Source organism: Falco punctatus (genome assembly GCF_963210335.1).
Source record: "Falco punctatus genome assembly, chromosome: Z".
Taxonomy (NCBI): Eukaryota; Metazoa; Chordata; class Aves; order Falconiformes; family Falconidae; genus Falco; species Falco punctatus.
The window spans coordinates 55202760-55228783 of NC_137586.1; the positions used below are offsets into that span (position 1 = coordinate 55202760).

Genomic DNA, 26024 nt, shown 5'->3' on the forward strand with positions numbered 1-26024 from the left:
TTTAGAAAGGGTAAAAAGAGCTCATGGAGAAAATTATGGTGGAGCAGGTTGTCTTCCAGCAGCCCAAGGACTACAGTGGAGCAGATACCCACCCTGAAGTCCATGAAGGACCCCACATTGCAGCAGGTGGAGACACCCTGAAAGAAGCTGCTGCACCCTGTGAAGAGCCTATGCTGGAGCAGGCTCCTGGCAGGAGCTGTGGCCCATGGAGAGGACCCCATGCAGGACCAGGTTTTCCAGCAGAAGCTGTGGCCAATGGGAGCAGTTTGGTCCTGAAGGACTGTACCTTGTAGAAAGGACCCACGCTGGAGCAGTTTGTGAAAGACTTTATGCCATGGGAGGCACTCCACGCTGCAGTGGGGGAACAGTGTGCAGAGGAAGGAGTGGCAGAGCGGAACCATTATGGACTGACCCCAACCCCCATTCCCAATTCCCCTCCATGTCTAGGGTGAGAGGAGGTAAAGGAGTTGGGACTGAAGGAGTGAAGTTAAGCCTGAGAATAAGGGGTAGGATGAGGGGAAAGTGATTTAGTCTTGTCTTTGTTTCTCACCATCCTACTCTATTTCTAATTGGCAAAAGTATATATTTTGTTGCCTAAAACAAACTAAACACCCAGTTTAATCTGTTTTGCCTGCGACAGTAACTGGCAAGCAAATTCCCTGTCCTTATCTGGACCCATGAACTTTTCTACCTTATTTTCTCAGCCTGTCCTGTTGGTGAAGGGGAGAAAAGCAGCAGCTGGGTGGGAGCCTGGCAGCCAGCCGAGGTCAAACCCGCACATCACTCTTCATTGAGCATATTCCCTTGTCCAGTTCCTTTAACTGTACTGTCAGGCCCAAGGAATCCTCTTTTTTTTTTCTCCACCACAGCTGTCCTCCACACTTGCCTCAGCACCCTTGTCTTCTTTGTCCCCAGCACTTTCTGGTACTTCACTGCTTGACTGCTGATTTGCCTTTTGGCTGTAGGACCCCATCACTGTCCCACTCTGATATGGCAACACCAACCATGTGGATATGTGCCCACCCCCTCTCTCACTGTTAGTTCCCTGCCCTAGTACATCCAGGAACCAGTTGCCTTCTGAAATCTGGCTTGAACTTCACCTTGGCATCTACTCTTACCTCCTTGATGTAACAAACTTCTCCTACACTATCCCCACATATTGCTTAGCTTCCTCATGCTTCCCGGGGCAGTGGCTGCCTCACTGTGCTCTTAGACACTAACAGCCAAGCACAGAGGAAAAGGCATCACAGCAGCTTCTCCTGGCCCCTACAAGAAGCAACATCTATGGGCAATCCTGCTTGATGCTGACTGCTTTGTCTGGAGAAAGCAATAATGTGCAAGCTGACACCACGCTGTGAAGACAATCTCATTCTAGTCATGACTGGGCTGGACTACCTTAGGGAAATGGATGAAAGTGCTAACCACCTTCTGCCTTTCCCATACCACATACATTCAAGAGTTCTTTAGCATCAGTGAGGCAAAATACCTAGCTTTACCTCAGCCTCCTGGGCAAAAGAATGATCCTAGCACATCCACACTAGAAATAAGGGCAGTAATTCTCCCAGGCAAAGAGAAATTCAGTTTGCTCATCCCTGAAAGTGAGCTTGCTGCTTTAAACTCCTGTCTAGTGAGTACTACAAACGTGTTAGCCTAGCTAGTCCTTTCAGGCCAATGCAGGACATAAATAAGGATGCATCAAGACTGATCTATGCTGGAATGAAACAGTGCATAAACTAGTTTGTCCTGCTGGGGGGATGGAGGACTCCTCATATCATCTTTTCAAGCAATATGATGTTGCCACCAGAAAAAGCGGCAACTGAGACTCTTTTTTGGAGAAGGGAGGGACATTGATACAGTGGAGAACTGGGAGATTGTCTTGTTTGGAAAAGACATCACTTGAGATCTCTCCTAGCCCATAGGAGATGACAAGTTTCTGCTACAAAACTCTGTATTTTATCTGGGAGTTGCCAACCCCTTGATATGTAATAACCTGTGAGACTTTTCCAAATGTCTTGGCCATATGACCATCTTCCACTTTATGAAGGAGACTGAATGTCTGTTCTTAGGCTGAAGTTTCCATACAAGCTTCCGGAACTCCAGTTTTCAGATCTGTCACTGGAGACACGGGCTTGTCAGTGGAGCCTGCCAGTGGCTCAGAACTCACTTTAGGATATAGTTTCTATTCCCTCTCGACCTTCTGCTTGGTTTAGCAGCTGGTTCTGCTGGACTTCAGCCATCCCCCAATGGCTTCTAGCTAGGTCTGTCTGTCTGTGGTCTTACTGATTTGTTATTTTCCCAGAGAAGTCCTTACAGCTGTCAATGGAAACACTAATGCTTGTTTCCATAGCCAGTAATGAATTGTCAGGAAGTTTTCTGGTTGTGGCAGCATGTCTAGGTTGCCTGTGGTATGCAGTGGATGGTTCTGGCTAAATTTCTTCAGTAGCTTGAAGGCTTGGGAAGACATGCATTAGTAGGTATACCTCTTGCTGATCATCCCTAAGTCTCTGTACCATTTGGAGAAGCATTTTTTGTTCCCCTACTTTATCTACAATCTCACTTAACAGTTGAGTCCTTACAAATGATTTTGTCTCCTTGTCCTAAGGGGAATAAACCCTAGGAAACTGAGGGAAGCCCACCTGCAGCCTACAAAGACAATCCTTTTTTCCTCAAACCCTTTTCTATTTACAGAACTACAAACCCTGATCTTGGGTCTTGGAGCACATAAACTTACAAAAGCAGACCTGTTCTTTCAACTTGAAACATTGAAACAGAGCTGTCCTTAAAAGACAAGGAGGCTGAAAACCTTCAGCTTGTATTCTGGCCAAGAATATTCCAAAAGCATTTTACGTTAAAACAGATAACGTATCTAGCATCTGACCTGTGACCTAACATGTCCACTGACAATTGTGCTCCCATTCAGAAAGAACAGCAAGTGCCAACTCCGCACAACAGCTTCTAAGGCTGAAGCTGAAGCATCCTGGAGGAATTGTTGGATATACTATATGTTGGTGCAGTGGTTAGCAGAACTTATGAAGCTCTGGCTGCAACCAAAGCATTAAATAAAGGTAAATTTTCCTTGGTTTCAAGTTATTGTACATGTCTTGATGGAAAAATAAGAGTGCTGTACAAACCTGCTCCAAAGCAGAATTTAAGCATGAGGAAAATAAAGAGCCAGGAAGAAAAGAGAAATGTTTGAAACAAGCTTCTTGAGGAAATATAAGTGTGGCATTAGTTTTGCGGTGCACATAACTCAACAAGGTGCTTGGTCTGAGTTTTGTCTGAGTTCAGGCACTGGGCTGTAGGAAACTTGTCCATGACTTTGGTGTGGGACCTTATTTTTCCAGTCGTGCAGAGAGAAAATGTACATTATTTCACAATTTAATGATTCTTTTATTGCCTTGAGTAATATATCTCCTTGCAGGGCAGACATGAGCAAGCAGACAGAACAGATGGTTCTGCCTAGGGCAAGATTCTGCAAGGGATGGCAAATATAGAGACATCTGGTTGTGGGTGTATGCAGATGAAATGGTGGCCACCTCTGCTTTCCAGCTGTCAACCATACTTCTGCACTGGAGGTGATTTTTCCCCCTTACTAGGGATGGCCAATTGACATGCTCATTTGCTTCTGGTCTCCAGTTGCTAACTGTACTGACCTATACTAGAAGTCATTCAGAAAGTGGGCAATGTGTACTATTCCCACAAGTGGTAAGTACCAAGGTTTAGTACAATTAAAGCCCTTTGTTAGGAGAACAATTCTTTAAAGCTTTTGCATGGTTATGCATTACCTTGAGCTAGCCTCGTCTCCTAGATACAGTCAGAACTGTTATTTTTTGTTATGTATTTAAATGTCTGAAGTAATAGTTAGAGTTGGGCAGACATAAAAATGAGGCAAAATGGTACCAGTTTGAAAATTAGATTATAGTAACTGCATTTAACACTTTCAAAAGCAACTTTTCTCTTTTCATCCTTCAGTTTTGCTTAGTTTTCTTGGTGGATTAGGTAGTAGATGGGATATTTGGTACACAGCATTCCTTTCTGGTAGTCAACTGTTTTCTCTTCATGCTTCATAGAATGAAGCATTTTCTGACTTATAAGAAAATTGGGAGCCACTTTCTTGTCTGTGAAATGTTAAGCTGTTGTGATTTCTACCTATCACCTGAGCTCAGAAAAAAATATAACTGCTGATGCTCTGGCAAACCATTCTTCCTCTTACACAGGGCAATTATTCATTGTAATGTTTTGAAGCCATTGCCAGAATCCTGATTCCTGCTTACCTGCCCACCAACTCTCCAAAATTCCAAGGATGGTCTGACTCTGTGGCCCATATTTTTTAATCTTGCTGAGTCCTAAAAACTGAAGTAATTTCAAAATGTCACCTAGGAAAAAAGTGGCATGCCAGGGAGTGATGCCAACTTCACTGGTAGGACTCAAGGGGGAGGCAATATATTTGTCCATTTAACTATTAGACGTAAGAATACAGAATCCCTCTATCTTCCCCTTTCTGTGGTTCAGGGGGTTCCAAATTATATGTCCTAGAAGTGGTATGGGTATGCAAATAATTTCAGAGTGGTATTCTGCCCCAACAAATTGCAGCCTTCTTCCTCATGCTGGCTTAGTAGTACCTCAGAAAAGCTTGGAAAGCTTTGCTCAGACCAATGTGGTCTCACATTCCTCCTCATCTAGCTTAAAGGTGGAAGCACAGAAGAAGTAATAGAGCCAGAATGATAGAGGAGATCTGTGGAAACTCTACAATTTCAGTTTGGGTGTGCTTCAATTGCTGATCTACTGTTTCTTTCATTGGGAGAGACTATCCTTTCTCTGTTGGGTACACGGTAGCAGGGCTCTACTTGACTCAGCAACCAGAGAACCTTAAACTCAAGTTCCCATGCATGACAGCTGTGTCGTCTCTGCAAAAAACCTGCAGACTTCCCCCTGGTTATGCTGGGGGTGAAAATTCCCTCTTGCTCCCTGCCTTCCTGGCCATGTCCCTGGAGCCACAAGGATTGACAAATACTCAAATTCTGCAGGACCTTATGGTGCAAATATGTTAATGGGACAACGGGATGTTGTCCTTAGTTACTCCTCACTTGCCCCTGTGTTTTCGAGTAACATTTTTCTTAAAGGAGAAATACTACACAGTAGCAGATGATAGGGAGGGTGGAGGAACCAGGTAAAGATTAATGATGAGGTTCTGTGGTAATAAAGAGCAGTATAATCCAAACACTTCTGGTGTTAACATCTACAAGAGAGTTGTTGCGACTTCAGATGTCCAAGACTGCCTTTGGACAATTATCTCACAAAAGTATTGGCTTCAAGGCATCAGTATCCCATCCCAAAGAAATATCTGCTTTGGGGACTTACACTCACCATTAAACATTTTTGTCTTCCATCTGTATGTCTTCCTCCTTCCTGCGTAATATATTAAGTATCAAGTATTCTAAGTAAACACCATAAAAGCACAGTGCTTTGGTTCCTCTGTGAGACAGCACCATAAAGATCAACTACAAAGAAATTGATTTACAATAAACTAAGTGTCTCGTCTTTACTGGGGGAAGGTGGAGCTATTTTTCACTGGGCCACATAAGTTAACTGGATGTGAAATTATAAAAAGTGCTTCCCAGGTGTGGGTACAGCTCTTGGTAAGCCCTGGTCACTATTACAGCAGTTTAAGACATCCTGTTTCCCTTTCACATATAAACACCTGAATCCTTTCCAGTCCTGAGAGCCTCTACCTGAAGCTGCGTGTCTCACATGCTCCTTGGGAGCGTCGTGATAATTAGGTGGTGGTGTAAGCAGTCCCTGCTTTGAGAAAGGCTGTGAGAATTACCTATGTCAGGCAGACCCAGCTATTGCACAGGATGGCTCAGACTGTATCTTCTGTGTCACTTAGCACAGAAGGTCTCATGCAGAATCCCTGTACCCCTTTGGACACAGTCACAATGGAAAGTGCCTTGTTTTCAGCTCGGATAGAGTTAATTTTTTTATTAGCAGCTAGTGCAGTGCTGTGTGTTTTGGATTTAGTGGAAGAATAATGCTGATAACAAACTTATGTTTTCAGTTGTTTCTAGGTATTGTTTATACCAAGTCAAGAACTTTTAATTTTCCCTGGCTGTGCCAGCAAGAAGGATGGAGGGGCACGGGAAATCAGGAGGGGACACAGCCAGGAAAGCTGGCCTGAATTAGCCAAAGGGATATTCCATACCACAGGACATCATACTCAGTATATAAACTGGGCGGGGGGAGGGCGGGAAGTGGGGGGAGTTGGCCGGGGCCGGTCTATCACTGCTCAGGAACTGACTGAGCATCAGTCAGTGGGCAGTGAGTAATTGTATTGTGCATCACTTGGGTTTTTTCCCTTCCTTTTGGATTTTATTCCTCTGCCCTTCTCCCTCCTTTTCATTACAACTGTTGTTTTATTATTATTATTATTGTTGTTATTATTTTAATTATTAAATTGTTCTTATCTCAATCCTTCAGTTTTACCTTTTTCCCAATCCTCCTCCCCATTCCTCTAGAGGGGGGGAGGGCAGTGAGAAAGGGGCTTCGTGGTGCTTAGTTGCCAACTGGGGTTAAACCAGGACAGGAAGTCACAGCTCACCCCACCTGGAGCTTCTCCATTTCAGGACATGGTTCCCGATGCCTGCAGGTGCAGCCGGTTCTTGTCATACTCCAGTCCCGCCATCTGATGCAGTTTGTCATAATGTAGCCCTTTTTGTAACGGACTATGAAAATTTCTTCAGAGTGAGGTGGCTGCTTGTCGTGCCTGGTGCACTTAGGAATATGTTAGTCTCACAAACAGGTATGATTACAAGTTGAACATATGAATTCCTGAAGTCTTGATGGTCGTCAATGAGTCTTCTTGAGCTTTCTTTTATCCCCGTCTCCCTCCTGATTCGTAGATCATTAGTACGCTTCACCTCAAAGGCTGCAGCAGCATCTTGAAACATTTGCCTTCTAGTACATCAGCTGAATCTGCTCTGCTATTGACATTGATCTCACAAGCTTTAGCATATCATCAGCATGTCCCCATATTTTTTTTTTCCATGAGAAATCTGATCCCAAATCTATAAATCTTGTGGTGGTCTTTCCTGATGACCTGTCCAAATCCATGTGGATGACTTACCAGGTGAGTACACTTACTGGGGATAAGTTTTCTGATAGCATAGTAGACATTGCCCAAATACTTCCAAGACAATTTACACATCTCTTGTAATACCATTGTGCACAATGCTGTATGGGAACCTTGCAGAGAAATGGAAAGCTTAGGGGGAAAGTCCAAGGAGGCTCAGGAAAAAACTAAAAAGGAGTCCATCAAAGGCCACAGGAATCACCCAGCCGTGCTGGAGATTACAACATGGGCTATATGTGTCTTCCCATGGAAGGAAGGACGTGCCACTTTAGCCAACAAGACAACAGGTGATACAGATCTCTAATTAATTGAAACTTGGGGGTAAAGCTCCTGTATTAGTGAGACTATTCTAGTAAGCAGAAAAAATGGTTTGAGCTGATTGATCCAATGTAATAAAAGAAAATTGTCTGTTTTAATTTTAAAGTTGTGTTTTAAAAAACATTATCCAGAAACCTGAGGCAAGTTTGCCTTTAGAAATAGATAACCACCTAGCAGATTAAAAATGTAAAAATTAGAAGATGTAACTGGAATTATATAATCAGGGGAATTCAGAAAGAGCAAGACAAAAATGTAGGAGAGAAGTAGGGGGACCTGTACACATTAATCCCTTTACATTGCAGTGATTCACCCTAAAGCAAGGAAAATTCCAGTGAGACCTGATCAGAGCAAACGTGAAGCTAAAATTACGTGCTTGCAAAAGCAAGTCAGGATGCAAGCATCAACAGGGCTGCTGTATATGCAGGAAGAGATGGAAAACTCAACTGGGGGCTGTCAGAGATGATCTCTGTGGGCTAACAGCTCCGAACTGTTCACTGAAATTACTTTAATCCCAGAAATGAGGGCTGCTGTCACCCTACAAAATACAGTTCTGTATGATCACTAAACTGTCTGGGAAATCTACATAGAAGCAACTGGTGATTATACTAAGTTCACTTAAGCTGAAGTGCTGATGAAGGGAGGATGCGCTGGAAGTTAGACTCCCACAAGTAAAAAATAGGCCCCCCACCCCGAGGTAAGATCAACTGAATTTACAGACTTGTTTGTTATCAGCCTGGCAGATGCTTGTTTAACTTCCTAGGACAGAGACTGCACACCTTCACTGCATCTTCATAGTTAGATGCTGAAAAAATATCCCCCCTAATACCTCAAAACTTTCAGCTATCTTTGATATGTCTCCCTCAAACACATTTAGACTAAAACCACGATTCACTAGTCTTTCCTCTTGTATTTTCTATGCCTGTTTTATCCTCATGCACTTTCTCTCATTCCTTTCTTTCGAGCATGATACTTGGCCAGTAGTACCAACAATATGGAAAAAACATACCACTGACTTAGACATCATACTGTTTTTACATGCCATGAAGTTAGGTTTACTTTTTTTTTGCACAAGATAAAATGCTTATAAGAAGCTGTAGTCCTTTCAGTTCCCTTTCCTGGGCCCCAGACCCTGCCGTTGACCCCACTGCATCAGTTCTACTTTCAGAGTCAGTCTTCTCACAGACTGAGGTACATGACTGGTGCTGACTTCCTTCACTGCATGCAGCTGAGATGCTCATTTGCTTTCCAGACAGTTCCAGAGGCTCATCAGAGCTCCTGAGGGGATGCCCAGCCAGAAATGCAAACAGGCAGAAACAATGCTCCCATATTGGTTATTTGCATGGACCTCTTCTCCCTCCTTTCCTCCTTCCTTCCCTCCCTCCCTCCCTCTCGTCTGATGTAGTAAAAAGAACTTTGCTGACCGAAAAAAGACATGTATTCAGTCACTCAGGAGATTCCCAGATGACATTACAGCTGATGTTCTGTTTATTCCTTCATTTACCACTGTTAATTCCAGCTCAAGAGTGTTGTCTGAGGTGTCCTCTTGCCTACATGACCCTGGTGACACATACTATACACTGCATGACTCTGCACTTCACCTGCTTTCTCTCAAGGGAGACCTGATCAGGATTCCTGGTATTCTGTTTTGATAAGCAAGTATTTTAAAGGGGAAAACCAGATATTTGAATATGCCTCTCATCTCTTAACTCATACCTTGCTCATATAATGAAACTCTTTCAAGAATTGACACCTTAAATTTCAGTCAGGATCCACCGAAATATTAGTGAACTGTGAACAAGTAGTGACTGCTAACTGTACCTGGCTGTATATAGTGCACTTGGCACAGTTTGTGTAGAGGACTATTTGTCTATCACAACATGTATATGGTGAAAAAAAAATCCAAACTTTAAATACGTATGAAGGTGATACGCTTCAGCTGGAAGACAAACCTCCTTCTTTTCCTACATGATTTTAACTAATAAAATCTGTCTGCTGAAGGACAGATTTTACCCCAGATTAAACAAAAAACAACAACAACAACAAAAGCAAATAATAGAAATCAGCAAAATTCTATCATAAGCTGGTTTTGGTCAGCAGTGGATGACCAACACCCAAGTCAGAGTCGCTACTTTCTTCTTCTTTGAAGAGGAATGCAAGCCAGAACTGATCATAACCAGAAAACCAAGTAGCAGGTGGACCGTGAATTCCACACTGTCCTGTAACCAGTATTCTAACTTGCAAAACATGTGGAAGGTTGAATGTATGCATGGGACAACACAGCAGCAGCTAAATGTGAGCAGAGTGGATGCATACAGCTTTGTCCATTTGGTTAACAGTTTCTTTATGGACTGGTCTAGCAGCAGTCTGTTGGAAAAAGAAGTCAGGAACCTAAAGAAATGTGAGTCAAGCATGCCTTGTGCAAAGTGTGCCTTGGCTCATCACAACGGATAGGCAGCATTCTGCCAAGTCTCATTGTGCGTCTTGCACCTCAGTTTCACATCAAAGCTGCAACTCAGATTAAAAGAAAAAAAATCCCCAAGGGAAAGGACATAATATACTGCATTCTAATAGCCTGGCACCTATCTGCTTAAAACACCCTTACCACTGCAATTTAGTAGCAGCACATGCTGGTAATTTAAGAAGAAAATTTTTGAGCCCTTTCTCCAAATGTCCACCACCTCCTCCTTGAGCCTGCTCCTCTTCCCAGTATTTATTTCTGATTTTACATCTCTGGTTTTGATTTTGTACCTGTTGTGTGGGAGTGTATCTGAAACTGAACTGTTGGAATTTAAGTGGTGGTTAGTAGTTTCTACATGCATAGGCAATTAAAAATCTCACCAGCATTCCATATACATGTAATCTGTATGTTAGCAGACAAATTATAACTGATGTCATAAAGAACTGTACCAGTCAGAAAGGTAACCTCCTCCTCAGGTAAATGCAGTAAATACAGCTGACAGTCAAAGGGACAACACATTGAATTGCACAGTGCAGTAGGTTGCTGACAAACTTCCTCTTACTGGAGCAAGATCCAAGTTCTGAAAATGAAACATATCATCCTCAGTTCCTGGGAACTAAGAGTGGTGCTTTGTTTTGCTTCCCTTGCTGCCCCCTGCTCCCAGTGTAAATCTTATCATTTAACAGTAAGGATATGCCTGAAGCTTTTTGTATTTAGAAGACAAACCCTTGAAAGTCAGCTGTGTTTATGTAAGTAGTTAGTGGTAACAAACAGATACTTATTTCTTGAGTCATAAATCCCCCTCTATCTCCACTTTTCTACCTAATGCTCATCTTTGAAATACTAAGAGGTCTTCTGGTGAGGAAGAATACATAACCAGAAGTTTCTAATTGTTAGCAAACAGTTGCTGACATGCTCTGCCAATAGCCTTAGTCTTTCACTTACCAGTGGGAAGGAATATTTGTAAGCCCAGAGTTAAATTAAGTGACTGATATTTGCTAAAACAGTGTGTTTCGTCTTTTCCAAATGATTGCTGAACCAGTTGGTTTGTATAGTTGAGTGGATTTGGCTAAAGGGCTTAATGAACCTCATTTATTTAAGCTTGACACTAGAAAGAAAACCATTTTTGCCAAGGGATATGGAGGAATTTGAAAGCCAAGTAAGAGTGAGGCATGAAGATCTCAGGGGGGTTGGAATGACCTAGGGTATAGTTAAATACCTGTCTATTGGCTTTAGGTTTCTCTAGATTTTATAGAATCATAGAATCATTTAGGCTGGAAAAGAGCTTCAAGGTCATCACATCCAACTGTTAATGCAGGACTGCCAAGTCCATCACTAAACCATGTCCCTAAGCACCACATCTGCTTTTAAATACCTCCAGGGACAGTGACTCCACCACCTCCCTGGGCAGTCTGTTCCAATGACTGACACCCTTTCAGTGAAGAATTTTTTTCCTAATATCCAATCTAAACCTTCCCTAGTGAAACTTGAGGCCACTTCCTCTTGTCCTGTCACTTGTTACCTGGGAGAAGAGACCTACCTCCACCTGCCTACCCTTCCAGTTAGTTGTAGAGAGCATTAAGGTCCCTCCCGAGTCTCTTTTTCTCCAGACTAAACAACCCCAGTTCCCTCAGCCACTCTGCAGAAGACTTGTGCTCCAGACCCTTCGCCAGCTGCATTGCCCTTCTCTGGACATGCTCCAGCACCTCAATGACCCTCTTGAAGTGAGGTGAACATGGTACTTGAGGTGCAGCCTCACCAGTGTGGAGTGCAGGGGGACAATCACTTCCCTTGTCCTGCTGGCCACACTCAGATACAAGCCAGGATGCTGTTGGCCTTCTTAGCCACCTGGGCACACTGCTGGCTTGTGTTCAGACAGACATCAACCAGCACCACCAGGTCCTTTCCCACCAGGCAGCTTTCCAGCCACGCTTCCCAAAGCCTGTAGCATTGTGTGGGGTTGTTGTGACCCAGGTACAGGACACAGCACTTCTCCTTGTTGAAGCTCATACAATTGGCCTTGGTCCATAGGTCCAGACTGTCCAGATCCCTCTGTAGAGCCTTCCTGCTCTCCAGCAGATCAACACTCACCCCAGCTTGGTGTTGCCTGCAAAATGACTGAGGGTGCACTCGATCCCCTCAACCAGATTGCTGATAAACAGGCCTGGCCTCAATACTGCGCCCTGCGAAACACCACTTGTGACCCTCCACCAGCTGGATCTAACTCCATTCATCACCACTCTGCAGGGTTGGCCATCCAGGCAGCTTTTTGTCCAGTGTAGAACACATCCATCCAAGCCGTGATCAGCCAGTTTCTCCAGGAGAATGCTGTAGGAAAGAATGTCAAAGGTTTTACTGAAGTCTAGGCAGACAACATCCACAGCCTTTCCCTCATCCACTAGGCAGGTCATCTTGCCATAGAAGGAGATCAGGATTGTCAAGCAGGACCTGCTTTTCATGAATCCCTGCTGGCTGGGCCTGATTCCCCAGTTGTCCTGCACATGCTGCATGATGACACTCAGGATGATCTGCCCCATAACCTTCCCTGGCACCGAGGACAGGCGGACAGGCCTGTAGCTCCCTGGATCCTTCTCCTGCCCTCTTCATATATGGGCGTCACACTGGGTAACCTCCAGGCTTCTGGGACCTCCTCAGTTAGCCAGGACTGTTGACAAATGACGGAAAGTGGCTTGGTGAGCTCTTTTGCCAGCTCCCTCAGTACCCTCAGGTGGATCCCATCTGGCCCCATAGACTTCTGCATGTCTGTGTGTCCTGGTTTCAGCTGGGATAAAGTTAATTTTTTTTTTATTAGTAGCTGTGTTTTGGATTTGGTGTGGGAGCAATGCTGATAGCACACTGATGTTCCTGGTTGTTGCTGATGCTAAGTCAAGGACTTTTCAGTTTCTCAGGCCTTGCCAGTGAAAGGGCTGGAGAGGCACAGGAAACTGGGAGGGGACACAGCCAGGACGGCTGACCTGAACTAGCCAAAGGGATATTCCATACCACAGGACATCATGCTCAGTATATAAACTGGGCGGGGTGGGGGGTGGGTTGGCTGGGGCTGCTGATCGCTGCTCAGGGACTGGCTGGGCATCCGTCAGTGGGTGGTGAGCAACTATATTGTGCATCACTTGTTTTCTTTCCTCCTTCCCCTTTAGATTTCATTCCTCTCCCTCCTTTTCATTATAACTGTTATTGTTATTACTGTTCTTTCATTTTTTAATTTTATTTCAACCATTAAATTGGTCTTATCTCAACCCTTGAGTTTTACATTCCTTTCCAATTCTCTTCCCATCCCTCTGGGTAAGGAGGGAGTGAGTGAGTGGCTGCGTGGTACTTAGTTACCGGCTGCGTTTAAACCATGGCACTGTGTGATTGATGGATACCACCTGTGTGGTAAATAGTAAAAAACTGCTGCGGATGAGAACAGGGATAAACCTGTTCATCTAGAGGCTGAGACAGCATGCGCTGTCAGTTCTACAGCAGGGACTACAGGGACAAAGATATCAACTCCCCAAACCCCAAAGATTTAACATTACTAAAAGAAACAGAAGTACCTTACTGCTTTACAGATTAAGGTTGCATAATATTTAGGGACTTAAAAAATTGCATAATAGTTAGGGACTTAAAAACTGTTTAGGTTTATGCTTAATATAAAATAAGTCTATACAAATTATTGATTAATACTTCAGAATGTGTCTGAATTTATGGGGCAGTGAACCTCCAATTCGCCTCTGATTTACAGCTCCCTAGATTTATATGACAAAGTGTACTTCCCTGTTTGTCATAGTGTTTCTGGGAAAGTGTGGATCCCAAGTCAGATTTATGTCAACAGACTGCCTCTCTGGGTTTGTACATATTAGAGCAAAGCAACTGGAGGGTGAAAGCAGATCTTGTCAAAGGTGCTCTCCTGAGGGAAGGCAAGGTGTCTGTCTTGGAAATTTCAGCTAGTCTTTTGAAGAGGAAGAAAGGTCTATTGGGGCAGATAACTGGGAAAGCTGTGATAAAGAAACACAGTAGTATGCAAGCCCAAAACCTAGAATGCAAAATGAGGGAAACTAAGTAGTTAGTCAAAAGAAGACTGACTGGAGGTTATGTCAGATATATCACAACTATCTGCAAAGACAAAGGGTATGAACTGCTTTGTCTACTAAAATCATAGCAGGAAGAGCATTATCAGAAACTGGGAAATACCTTCTAACAGTCAGACCAAGGTTGTCAAACCTATCCGACAGAGTACTGACACTGTATGTCTTCATGACTCACCTGTCAGAAGCTTACACAGTACAGATACCACTGATTGTATCCCTTGGTAGATCAAATGCCCTTTCAAGGTCCTACCTCATTGTCCTAGCAAATGGTGTGCACTACCTACATGAAACATACCATTCATCTGCTTCAGCTGTTTTATTGCTGAAGCAACAGATGCTCTTTCATCAGTTTCTCCAGTTGATTGGCCTGTCACCTATGCAGCTGTGTGCATATGGGAGCTAAATCATATCTCCTCCTGTAAAGGACCTCTACAGGTCTTCATTTTTAAATGAGAAGATTAATAGACTAAATCTCTGAAGCCAGAATTTACTTGCCATAAAGGTGACATTCAGAGGATTGGTTCTCAAGTGGTTCCTGAGCAAGAATGAAGTTATCATTCAGTCATTACGATGTTCATGCAGAACCTACAATGTAAGAATGGCAGTGTTTGATCTTGTGATAGAGTAAGCAAGAGAGCCTGCTCTACCTGACCCTCCTTTGAGGAGGGAGGCTGTCCGGGGCAATCTCCAAAGGTCCGTTCCAACCTCATCCATTCTCCAACACTATTATAAAATGCCGCACAACATCTCTTTATTGTTAAGAGACTTCTCCAGTCATTAGCAAGAGAATGGAGGCTTATATGGCTGGAAACACCACAAAGTCAGTCAGAAATGAAAGTGGTGTCTCCCCGAGACTTTAAAAATCATGATTCCACCCCCAATGCTAGAAGTGCACTTGTATATAATTCTGTTGCTATTAGAACACTTGAAGCATGGCCACATTGTCTAAGCATTTCTTTAAACCTACATGATCTACAAGTTTGTAACATGTATCTCGATATTCTTGCAGGAACAAGAACTTGCATCTTGCATCTCCGGGCACTAACTGAAACTTTAAATTAAAAGCATGCTAACTTTGCGAAAGTTGGTGATGAGGAATATTCTATACTTTTGATGTAAAGGTTTAGTGAAGGCTAATGCAACACAATGCAGGCCTGTAACGTAAATGCATTTGAGTGGAATGTGGTACATGTGTGCAGATACCCACAAAAGAAACCTAACTGTGTAGAAGGAAAACATCTGAAAAAAAAAGATGTTACAATGCAGCATTTTACATATATATCTATATGTATATGTATACTTATATAAATGTATATAGTGTGTATGTGTGTGCTCTGAAGTGATCAAGTTATGCAGCTAATGCCCAAATCTTCTAGATACTTCCTCTAAGAATGTGTTACTCAGATAATCATTGCACGGTACATTCATCTAGAAGACAAAAGCTGGTGAATGTTTGGGTTCTTTGGCTTTTGGCTGCAAGATGTTTGAAGCCCAGCTCTGAGATCTATGGTTACTACTACAGTGTTTTGCTTGCTGCCTGCCGTTGGAACTTGAATGAAGCAATCTGAGTAAATCCAGTGCTGACTCAGTATTTACAACTGCAAAAGACTGAGAAAGACTGAGTGTGAAAGGTGGTGATCAGAAATGCTTCCGAGTTCTCAGTCACAACTAAAAGGTAAGTGCTTGCACTCAAGAGTGGTAGTTATTGATGAGGGCCTGTTGGGAGCTAATAGCAGCCAAGGTGAAAGGTAAAACATGGAAAAAGCAGCCAACAGTTCACTGACAAAGTGTAGTCACCTTGATCAGCCTACTCACACATCACCTAAAAGGCAATGCTGCTCTTGAGTGGTTTGAGAAAGTTGCTCTGTCTTCCCTAGAAGATTCAGCCATTTTAGATACTTTTCCATCTGTTAATCTACATTCTCCTGGACAATTTTGATTTCTCTGCTTGACAATTAATCCCAGAATTGCAGTAACATTTGGATAGGAAGGGACATCCAGAGGTCTCTAGTACAACCTCTTCCTTAAATCAGGGCTTTGCCCAGCCTGGTCTTGAAACCTAAAGACGCATAATGTACAGCCTCTCTGGGAAACCTCTTCTAAATTTTAACTATCTTCATACTGATTTTTTTTTTTTTTCTTCCTTTCTGTCCCATCAGAATCTCCCTGATTCCCTTTATGGCCACTGTCTTTCATTCTCCTGCCATGTGCTTTACTAAAGAGTCTGGCTCCACTTTTTGTAGATTACCTTCTTGTAAGTGTTGAAAGCTGCTATTAGGTCCTCCTGAAGCGATGTCTTCTCCAGGCTGAACTGTTCCACTTCCCTCAGCTTCTCCCTGAAGGGCATGTTCTCCAGACCATGACCATCCTGAAAGACTCTGCTGGACTTGATCAAGTTCATCAGTATCTTTCTCATATGGGTGCACCCCAAACTGGATGCACTATGCCAGACTTGTTCTAACAAGTACCACATAAAGAGGAACAATCACGTCCCCCAATGTACTGGGCCTGTGAATACATCCCAAGATGCTGTTAGTTCTCATCAGTGCCACTGCACACTGGTGGCTCATGTTTAGCCTATCGTCCTCAAGAATTCATGAAGTGTTTTCAACAGACCTGCCTTCCAGTTAGTTGGTCACACCCCATCTTGTACTGCTGCAGGAAGTTGTCTGTTCCACGTGCAGGACTTTGTATTGTTGAATTTTATTCCTACAGCCTGTTTAGGTCCCTCCTAACAACAGCCAGCCCTGTCTGCAGACATATAGACTGCACTCTCATTTTGGTGCTGTTCACAGACATTTCTGCATGTCAAGTCATTAACAGAGATATTAAACAGGTACCAGGGAAAAATGCTGAAGAACTTCATGCGGTCACCAGCCTTCAGACAGAATATCACCTGTTAACCTGTACTCTCTCAGACCAGCAATCCAGCCAGTATTTCACCCATCCAGTAGTTCAACTATCCAGGCCATAATGTCCTAATGTGGGGCAAGAATATTGTGGAAGACTGTATCAAAAGCCTTGCTAAAGTCTAAGTATGGAATATCCACCACATTCCTTGCATCCACAAAACCAGTCATTTCATCATAGAAGACAATTAGGTTGGTCCACTCTGATTTACCTTCGGTAAGACGTGTTCTTGTCCTTCAGGTGTTCAGAAATGGCACAGATGGACTTGCTCCATGATTCTCTACAGGGACCAAAGAGAGGCTGTAGCTCCCTGAATTATCTTTCTTGCTGTTTTCAAAGTTGGGTGAAATATTTACCATCCTCCAGTAGTGGGGGAGTCCCCTGGGCATCATGATCTTGCAGCAGTAATAGAGGGAGCAGCCCTGCAGTGGTATCAGCAGGTTCTCTCAGCACCCTTGGATGCAACCTATCTAATTCACAGACCTACAGGATTGACTGTAGTTCTATTGCTCTGAGCAACTACTGGAAATAGTAGTTCTCAACTTCACTGGTTGTAAACACTGTATATGTCAGTCTTAAACCAGAATCTTTTTGTCATATATTTGCCCACTTTGTGCTTTACTACCTTTCATGAGAATATCCTGTTTTGTTGAGTTTCTAGTCATTTCTCTGTTTATACCATTACCATTAAGGTGCTCATGATGACCAGTATCTTTTCACTGTTCGAAGTTCTAAAGGAGACAATGAACTTCTTTTACCTTATTTGGTTATTGTGGTTTTTTTTTCTGTCTCAGATAAATTCTCCTATATAACTGTTTTAGCTAGGAAATACATGCTTCCAGAAGCTAAAGCTTCAGTTTACCTGTGCTCACGTTATGCTTCTGTTTGTGTGAAAACTGTGAGGACTAATGCATGTAAAGATAACAGATACAATCCTTTAAATGCTATTGCTAGTTCCCCACTCGCCTCCACTGCCCGAGTCATTCTCTGAAATTCTGTAGTTTGATTACAGCTCACTGACTGCAATGCTAACAAAAAGTTTCACTTCTCTCCTAATACCAAGTGTTACAGTTCACACAAGGCACTCATATCTACTCAGTTGTGATTGTAGATACTCTAGTCACTGGCTAAGCTTATTTTCAGAAATATCACTTATAGGCTAACACACTCTGTAATGGCATTGCCAAAGGCATTACAACTGATGTTAGGGTAATGAGGTTGAAAAGAAAGTAAACCATTGCCTTAGCACTCTGAGGGTCACAACAATCTTGTCACAAGGGGTATATTAAAGCAGATTAATTGTTTGAGTAGACATGGCCATATCACCTTGCTTCAGGCATCATCTTCTAAAAATACCTATAGTAAGAGAAAACCAAACCCCATAGACTCTGGCCTTAATGGTTTTCTTATGCTGCAGTGTTTGGCTCTGGAAATACTGGGGGGTGGCGGGGTGGGTGCAGGGGGAAGCAGGCATCCAGTTCAACCAGTTTATAATTTCATGCACATTCTTACAGTTTCTTACTTTTGCTTCTGGCTACCTGAACCCCAATTCCAGAAACCAGGCAAGAAGCCCCAATACTTTCTAGCATACATCTCTGTAGGCAAAGGCCCATGCAAAGTCATTTGTTGTTAAACTGAAAACATAATTTAAATTTCTGACAAGATGCACCCATTTAACCACACAACTCTTGAAGTTGAACAGAGCAAAACTGCAGTGCTGGCATATTTTCTGTTAACACAGGCTTAGTTTCTGGGTAATGGTGCTACTAGAGCCCAGGGCTGACGCTGAAGTCTTGGTACACAACAAAGGCTCAATAGTTTGTTGGACACGGAGGAAAACATCTTCCAGGGCTGTGCCATGTCAGACAGCCCATTGCTGGTTGCATTCCTAGATGGAAGACTGCCTTGGGGCTCATTCTTTGTTTGCTGGGAGGAAAGAAAGAGGGAAAAGCAGGCACTTTAAAGCATTATACTCAAAAAAGTACTTGTAATTGGGAACACAAAGCTTGCCCTGGTGTCTTAAGAGTTGGGACAGGTCAATTTATAGAGTACTTCTCTTGGCATTCTGCCACTCGATGTGAAGTTGAACTTGGCATGGGCTTCCCAAGCTTTATGCGTGCTCCTTGACCTGAGACCTCACACTACTCAACTTTGAGAAAGCCAAAATCTAATTTCGTCAGCTGGGGTGTTTTGAGTCACCTGCAGTTTGTCACCAAACCGTGTTACCCGGCCACCAGCGCTCCCAGCTCCTATCCCAACTTTCGGCATCCACGAGTTGGAAGGCCACCTACGGGCTTTGGGGGAGAGCCCTGAGACGCAGGACAGGCAGGCCGTACCCCGCCCCAACGGGAGCCACCTCCGCCACCCGCCCCGCGCTCACGGGGTCGGCCGCTCTCCCGGGCCGGACCCTCGAGCCCCTCCCCGGGCCAGGCCCCCCGCCGTGCGGCCGGTGCCACCCGCAGCCCCGCGGCCGCCGACCCTCCCCGGCACGCGCACGTGGGCCAGCCCCGTTCTCTCCGGGGGAGGGGGGGGGGGGCGGGGGAGGGGGCGGCCGGAGCCGTGCCCGGGTGAGCGCCCCGCGCGCATGCGCCCTGAGCGTGGCGCCCCCGCTCGGCTCCGCTCGGGCCGCGCTCGGCTATTTCCGCCTCTTTGTTTTAAACTCCGGGCCGAGCCTTTTAAATTTTATCCCCCCCCCCTTTTTTTTTTATTTTTTAATTTTTTTGGCGGGGGAGAGGAAAAGGGGCCGGTGTTTCCCCCTGTCTCGCGTTACCTCCCTCGCGTCCTCCGCTCGCTGTCCGTGGCGGCGCCCGGGGAAGGACGGGCCGGCGAGCAGGCGATCAGTGGCGGTGGCGGGGAGCAAAACCCCCCACCGGCCCCGAGAGGCGACCGCGCCCCTCCCCTGCCAACGGACACGGCGCCGCCCCTCCCCCGCCAGGTCAGTGCGGGGCCGTGGGGTGGTGTGGGGGTCGGCTGTGGGGCCGCGGGCCGTGTGGGGCCGGGCGAGGGCTTTGGGGGCGGGGCTGCCCCCCCACCCCCCCAGCCCGAGGTCTGTGCCGTGGGAGCCGCGGGGGGCCTCCGGCAAGGGCGTGCGGGGGGTGCGGGGCGAGGGTCGCCTCTGCCTCAGGGGTAGCGGTCTGCGGCGGAGCGGGCCTCCTGCCTCACGGTGTCGGGGGCTGGGGCGGGCGCGGCTGCGCCTGAACTTTCCGTGCCGCAGCGAGCGCTGTGTGTTCTCGGGGGCGGGGGGTGCCCGTTAGTAGGGGAGGCCGGGGTCTGCGTGGGGCTTCCGTCCCCTGACGCCCCTCCCGGATCAGGAGTCTGGCGTGGGCCGGGGAAAGGTCCGCCGGTGTCTCCCAGCCCGACTGGACAGCTCCTGCCCGCCTCGGGGACGGGGGCCCGTGGCCTGTGGGGGCAAGGCGCGCGGGCAGCCCCTTCCCGCCGCCCGCGGAGCCGCTCGTGGCGGGGGGCGGGGGGGAGGGGCAGCTCGGCCGCCCCCAGGGCGGTGCTGCAGCCTGAGGGGGCCGCGGGGATGGCGCTGTCCCGAGTTGTCCCTGAGTGCGCGCCCCCCTTCAGGGCTGGGTTTGCGGGGCTCAGGAACCCCACGCCTTTGGGAGACGGGTCGGTCTGAGGGATGGGATGGCGGCTGGTAGCGGTGGAGGTACCGTTTCCCGAAAGCGGGGGAATGGAGGAGACATGTCCCATGCCTGTGCGACCCTAGCTATGCAGGGACCTGGCTTCAGTGCTGTCTGTGTAGTGGCATATGGGATTTCAAGTCTTGTGAGAAAGAGGAAATTAAGTAGGACTTGTACGTGAAATACAGAATGATTGTGGTGTGAGTTGTTCTGAGGTCTAAGGACACACACACATATTTAATACCACAAAATTCTGACTGTTTTCTCAACCTCAGAGCCTTAGTGAGTTGTGATGCTGTCAGATTTGGTCTCTTCAGTAGGTCTGTTTTAGACTGCAGCTGGCGGGTATTACTTCGGAGTGTCCCGAGTGGAAAGTTGAGCATGTCCTAAAGTTAGTAAGACTCACAGGAGGTTTGATTATTAAGTACTTAGATGTTCCTCTGTTACTTCACATTTGAGGTTTTTTTGGTTGGTTGGTTTTTTTTTTTTTACTAGTTGTAAAACTGTCGGCCTATGCATGCTTTGTGTCAAATCGGTTTAGCTGTTTCCTGATTTCTGTATGAAATGTGTGCCTCTGAGAAACCAGTTCAAGATACTCTGTTTTATTATCTGTGCATGTTCTGGAACGTTCTTCTGGAATACTTTGGTATTTTTCAAAAGAATCCTATATAATTGTCTTCCAGAGTTTCACAGAAGAGCTAAGTTTGTGGATGAAAAAAGTTTGAATTCGAAATAAAAAAGTTGAGATTAACCTTATGTTCAAGAAGCATCCCATCTATCTATCTTCCATTGTAAACTGCTTTCCTTTATTTAGCACAAACAACTAGGCATATGCTAAATATATTGTTATGAGTCTTTTTAGTACTAGGTAGTGTGCTTTTAAAAATCTATTGTTGATTATTGTTCGGTAGGATACTTGTGAATTTTATGTTTGTTCTTATAATGGCAGGTCAGGTGAGAATCCGAACTGTGATATTTATCATGCGTCTCATAAAGATGCTCCGCAATTTGTAAAAATTCTTGGTTGGTGACACAGAAACCTTGTACACTTGCAGTAGTTTCCCTATTTCAATTTCAGTTTAAGTTGTACTTGTAGATATTTTATAATGCCTTTAAAAGAATACAGAACTTGTGCAGAACTGAAGGTACTTGGTGAGATCGTGTAGGATGCACTACAAAAGGGTTAGGTGGTTTTCTAAAGAGATGCATAGGGGTTCTGCCACAGAAAGCTGGGAAATAAATTTTAAAGCATTCTGTAAATCACTTTTTGAGAAAAATCTATTTGGTTTCTTTATGTGGGCTGATCTAGTCAGCTTGATCTTCTTACTCTGCTGTCACCATATAAAATCAAGACTGAACACTTGTAAATGTTGTATTGAAGTCGACTTACAAGAGTTTGTAACTATGCTAGCCTAATACTAATGCTGAGAATGGCAGAAATTAATTACAATGCTATGAAATACTTCTGCTACTAAGAGACTTTAAAGTGTAGTTTCTAGTTGCTGCAGCTGCCCAACCTACCCTTACTTGTCCTGACTACCTACCTGATTTAGAGGACGTCGTCTCTAAGCTTTGTGTTTGTGATACAGGTAAGCTTTCTTAGCAAGAACCATTTTATGTCTGCTTTAGTAGCTTCTGTTTCCTTTTTCCCATGTGACTGTTTAATCTAGGTGGCCTTTTTAGCTTTAGTAATGTTCTCCCAGGACTGAAATACTCGCTGGGAAACACTGTAAGAAGAAGTAGAAGCATTTCCTTTGAAGTTCTAAGCTAGATGCAACCAACAAAGAGAATGTGGGCATGATGTTTTAAAAACATGTATGTTGATAGAGTTTCACTTTTCAGCTACTGTCTTAAGAGGTGATACCAGCTTACAAGAAAGTCTGATGAGATCTTGTATGTTATAACATTCTCTCTCTTGTTGTTGTTTTGGAATTATTGTCCAATTGGTACACATGTGGAAGTAAGCATTACTAAATGGAGGCTTGTATTGACAATGGTATTTGCAGATGCAGTGGATTTAAGACTGTTGGCATTCCTGAGAGTTTAGTAATTGAAACTCTCTTCTCTTTTCATTATTGCTACTAAAGATGTTTAACAATGGTTGAAACTACTCTGATTTGCTAGGTTAGGTATGCTGTCATGTTTAAAGGAAAGGTAGAGAAAACCTTCCTAGGGCAGTTTGATTAGAGTAGGTTAAAAGCCAGGCACAAGCTGTCCGTGTATTTTGATCTTATACAAGATTTATTTTGAAGCTCTGTCTTGAGGTAAACTCACAGTTTTGTATTCTTTGCACCTCCCTTTTTAAAATGCAAGCTTGCTGTATTAGACTGTAAGCTTAGCTAGTAAGTGGAAGTCATAAATGCACTAAAACTGAAAAGCAAAAGGGGTTATTCTGTATTAAAAGCAATCTTTGCTATTGTGATATGTAACACAGCTTTGTTGCTAACTGAAGACATACTATAAAGATATTTTTTATGTTTTTCTATAATTGCTCTAAGGAGCCAAAAAAACCCTTGCTGCTCTTATCTGACTTAGGTTTTTTTCAAGTTAATTTTACTGAATAAGTGCATCTATATTTAAATCAGCAGACTATGAAAATGAAATACTCAGTGTGGTGAGAACTAGTGAGATTGAAAGCCTTATTTGCTATTGAAAGTTTGATTGAAGTTTGCTGCAAGGACCTGAAGTCTTGCAGCCATGTTGCAGAGCTAGCTAGCATTTTAGGAAGGAATAAACCAGCAGTACGTTGATCATTAATACTATTTTCCCTTTTTTTCCTCTCCCCCTCCCCCATCACACTATGCGTAAGGACGTAAGGGTCTTTTTATTTCTTTGTCAAACGCAGCATGTATTATTTAGAAGTAGGGGGTAGTACAGATCATTCAAAAGTAGGGGGAATGGCTGAGTATGGTGAGCTCAAGTTACTTGTTCTTTGTGCCAAAAGATGACTGCTCTCACAGTTACGACTGCCTCTTTTTCAGATCACAATTTTAAGTTGACAGAGCCAGTGGGGGAAATTGTTGAAGGGGTTGAGGGGAAAACTGGAGATAATCGAGGTGTGTTGGCATTACTACAATGCAGGGTAAGACTGTAAGGAGGAAATACGCAACTATGAAGAAAACCAGGCTTTTTTGCAGATTTGCTGCAAGTAGAACTTATTTAACCTAGCTCTACCATTATTTTCCATCTCTCTGCAAAATGGCAAGAAGGAGGCTTATTATCCCTACTGACATATATTTATGTTGATGTTAACAGATAGCTATTTCATATTCTAACCTTGTGTCTGATAGCATAGAACTTTGTCTACATTAAAAGGGCTCATGTTTTGGTGGCAATAAGGATCCTTCTTGTTTGAAACTGAGGCTATACTAGTTGTTGGGAACTGAGGATATCTATGCCTTGTGAACAGCGTAAATTCATTTTCATTTAAGGTCAGAAGCATTCTGTGTATGATAGGTATGGGTGAGAATGTGCTGTGCAGTGTTTGCTTAATTAAGAGAGGGAAGTTATTTTTTCAGATTGCCAAAATGATTATCATGTTACTTGTTGACTTACAAATGGCTGTCTTGCCAAGTTTTTCATTTTTAGTTAAGAATTTTCATTTCACACTCTGCATAACCAGACAGTCAGTGTATAACACTATCTGTAGTTGATTATATAATAATCATTGTGATGTTACTGGATATAATGCAAATCTTGCGTGAATTATGCCTGATATTATGCCAGAACAGGTCATCCCTGCTGTCTTCTCTTGCAGTGTTCATGCAAACATTAACATGTTTGTAACCAAAGATCTCATTTATTAATGAAAATATGTAAGCATTGCCAGTGCAGTGTTGGCTGATTTTCCAGGTAATGTGTGGTGCTGTACAGCTTTTTCAAATTTTTCACCTGAAAGGACAAGCTGAAAGGTACAATACAGATAGCTAACTTTTATATTCTTTTTGTATAAATAATTATCTCTGACACTTCTTGTATCTGAATGTTTAGTTTTAGTACACAGATTGCCATAACAAAAGCCATGGGTCACTTGGTTACTTAGTTAAAAGATTGCCAAATGTAGTTTAACTTTAACTAGACAAAATATTTATTATAACAAATTTGTTGTTGTACCGAGCAGTGGCAATCAGTAGAATTTATTTGAGGGATGGGAGTGTTTTGTTTTGTTTTGTTTTGTTTTTTAACATAGTGGCGTGCCTTGTTCCTGTAGAGTAACTTTTCCCAAAAATTATTTGGACATACAGATATTTGAAAGTTAAAGTTGTGTTTTGGGACTGAGGTCAAAATGGACTGGGATCTTTTCGTAACAACTGTGTTTCAGATGATTGTATTTCATACTGTTCTGCTGTGATAATAACTGGGTTTTGTTTCGTTGTTTGTTTTTTTTTCCTAAAATATAAAGTATGTTCTAAACACAAGGACTCCAGTCTGATTTGAGGATTCAAAATAGGCAAGAGGTAAGAGAATTTTTAATGTGCTTGTTTAAGGACTTAAGCATACACACTGCTGAAGATACATATGCCCCTGTTTCTAAATCAAATAATTTATATTTCGAACTTGTAACTTCTGTTAAACCTGTATCAGTTAAAGATACTTCTGATACTGTTTCCGCACTGTAAGAGAGTGCTAAGACACTGTAATCAAATCAGTCCTGTTAATACTTGAAATGCTTTTCTTTCCACCTGTGAATTACTCATTTCTAGGTGTGGACCCCAAACCAGTGTACAGTGTTTGCCTGGTTGGTTCTGTTTATATTTGTGAAGCCCCTCAGTTGCAGTGCTACAGCAAGCGATTCCCATAGACTTTCTTATACTAGTTGGTTGTTTCCTGTCTGTTTTCCAAGCTGTACTGAATCTTTTTCAGGGAAAAGTAAGCATAACACCACCACTTGTTAAATGCTCACTTAGAATTTCTTATCCACAAGTACAAGTTGTTCTTGCCCTGTGCAAAAGTCAGCGCTTGTGGAAAAGTTCTTTTCTGTTGGTGTGGAAACAACATAGTAAAAAATTATATTCTCTGAGTGAAATCCATCAGGTTTAGAAACAAACATTTACGTTTTTTATGAACAGTTACGTGGTTTGATTTCATTTGTTGAATGAAGAAGTAACTAAGCTGCCTTTTGCTATAGCAGTTTCCTAAGACTGATTGCAAAGTAGCCTTGCATCTGAAATCAGTTTATGCTTTAAGATCATGGGTTTTGTATTGCGTTGTCATAAAATGATGATTATTTCACAGGTTAAAATCTTGGTAAAAAAAAAAATTCTCTGTTCTATACTCGTGCTGTTACCAGACAAATTATAGCAAGGTGCCCAGTATTTTTGTTTGTGGTTTTTTTTTTTCTCCCCCCTGGAAAATCCATATATGCATTTTCCTTCTGCAAGTAAATTGGCACTAACTTACCTTGAATCTGTATTTTTAAATTCCAGTCTATGTCTATTTCTGCAGTGAAATCTAAAATCTAGTCTATTTCAAAAACTGAGGTAATACCT

General features: G+C 43.5%; 2 protein-coding genes across 10 annotated transcripts in view; one reads left to right on the plus strand and one right to left on the minus strand.

Moving 5' to 3' along the window:
* SLC49A3 (solute carrier family 49 member 3) overlaps window positions 1-19774 on the minus strand; it is a 75617-nt gene extending 55843 nt beyond the window's left edge. Inside the window, exons 1-2 of one of the 2 annotated variants that reach the window (XM_080372732.1) lie at window positions 19677-19774; window positions 1-12233 (exon numbers count right to left, since the gene is read on the minus strand). The exon at window positions 1-12233 is cut by the window's left edge and continues 20330 nt beyond it. The gene's annotated coding sequence lies outside the window, so the exon portion shown is untranslated. Of the gene's footprint in view, window positions 12234-19676 lie in introns of those variants that run through there. The other variant, XM_080372733.1, reaches the window with a different exon arrangement.
* PCGF3 (polycomb group ring finger 3) overlaps window positions 19274-26024 on the plus strand; it is a 62379-nt gene continuing 55628 nt past the window's right edge. For 4 of the 8 annotated variants that reach the window (XM_080372736.1, XM_080372737.1, XM_080372735.1 and 1 more), the window contains exon 1: window positions 19920-24992. Coding sequence is in view for 1 of the 8 variants with exons in the window: in XM_080372734.1 (XP_080228860.1) it covers window positions 19491-19841 (351 nt within the window). In the remaining 7 variants the exon portion in view is untranslated. Of the gene's footprint in view, window positions 19842-19919; window positions 24993-26024 lie in introns of those variants that run through there. The other 4 variants (XM_080372739.1, XM_080372741.1, XM_080372734.1 and 1 more) reach the window with 3 other exon arrangements.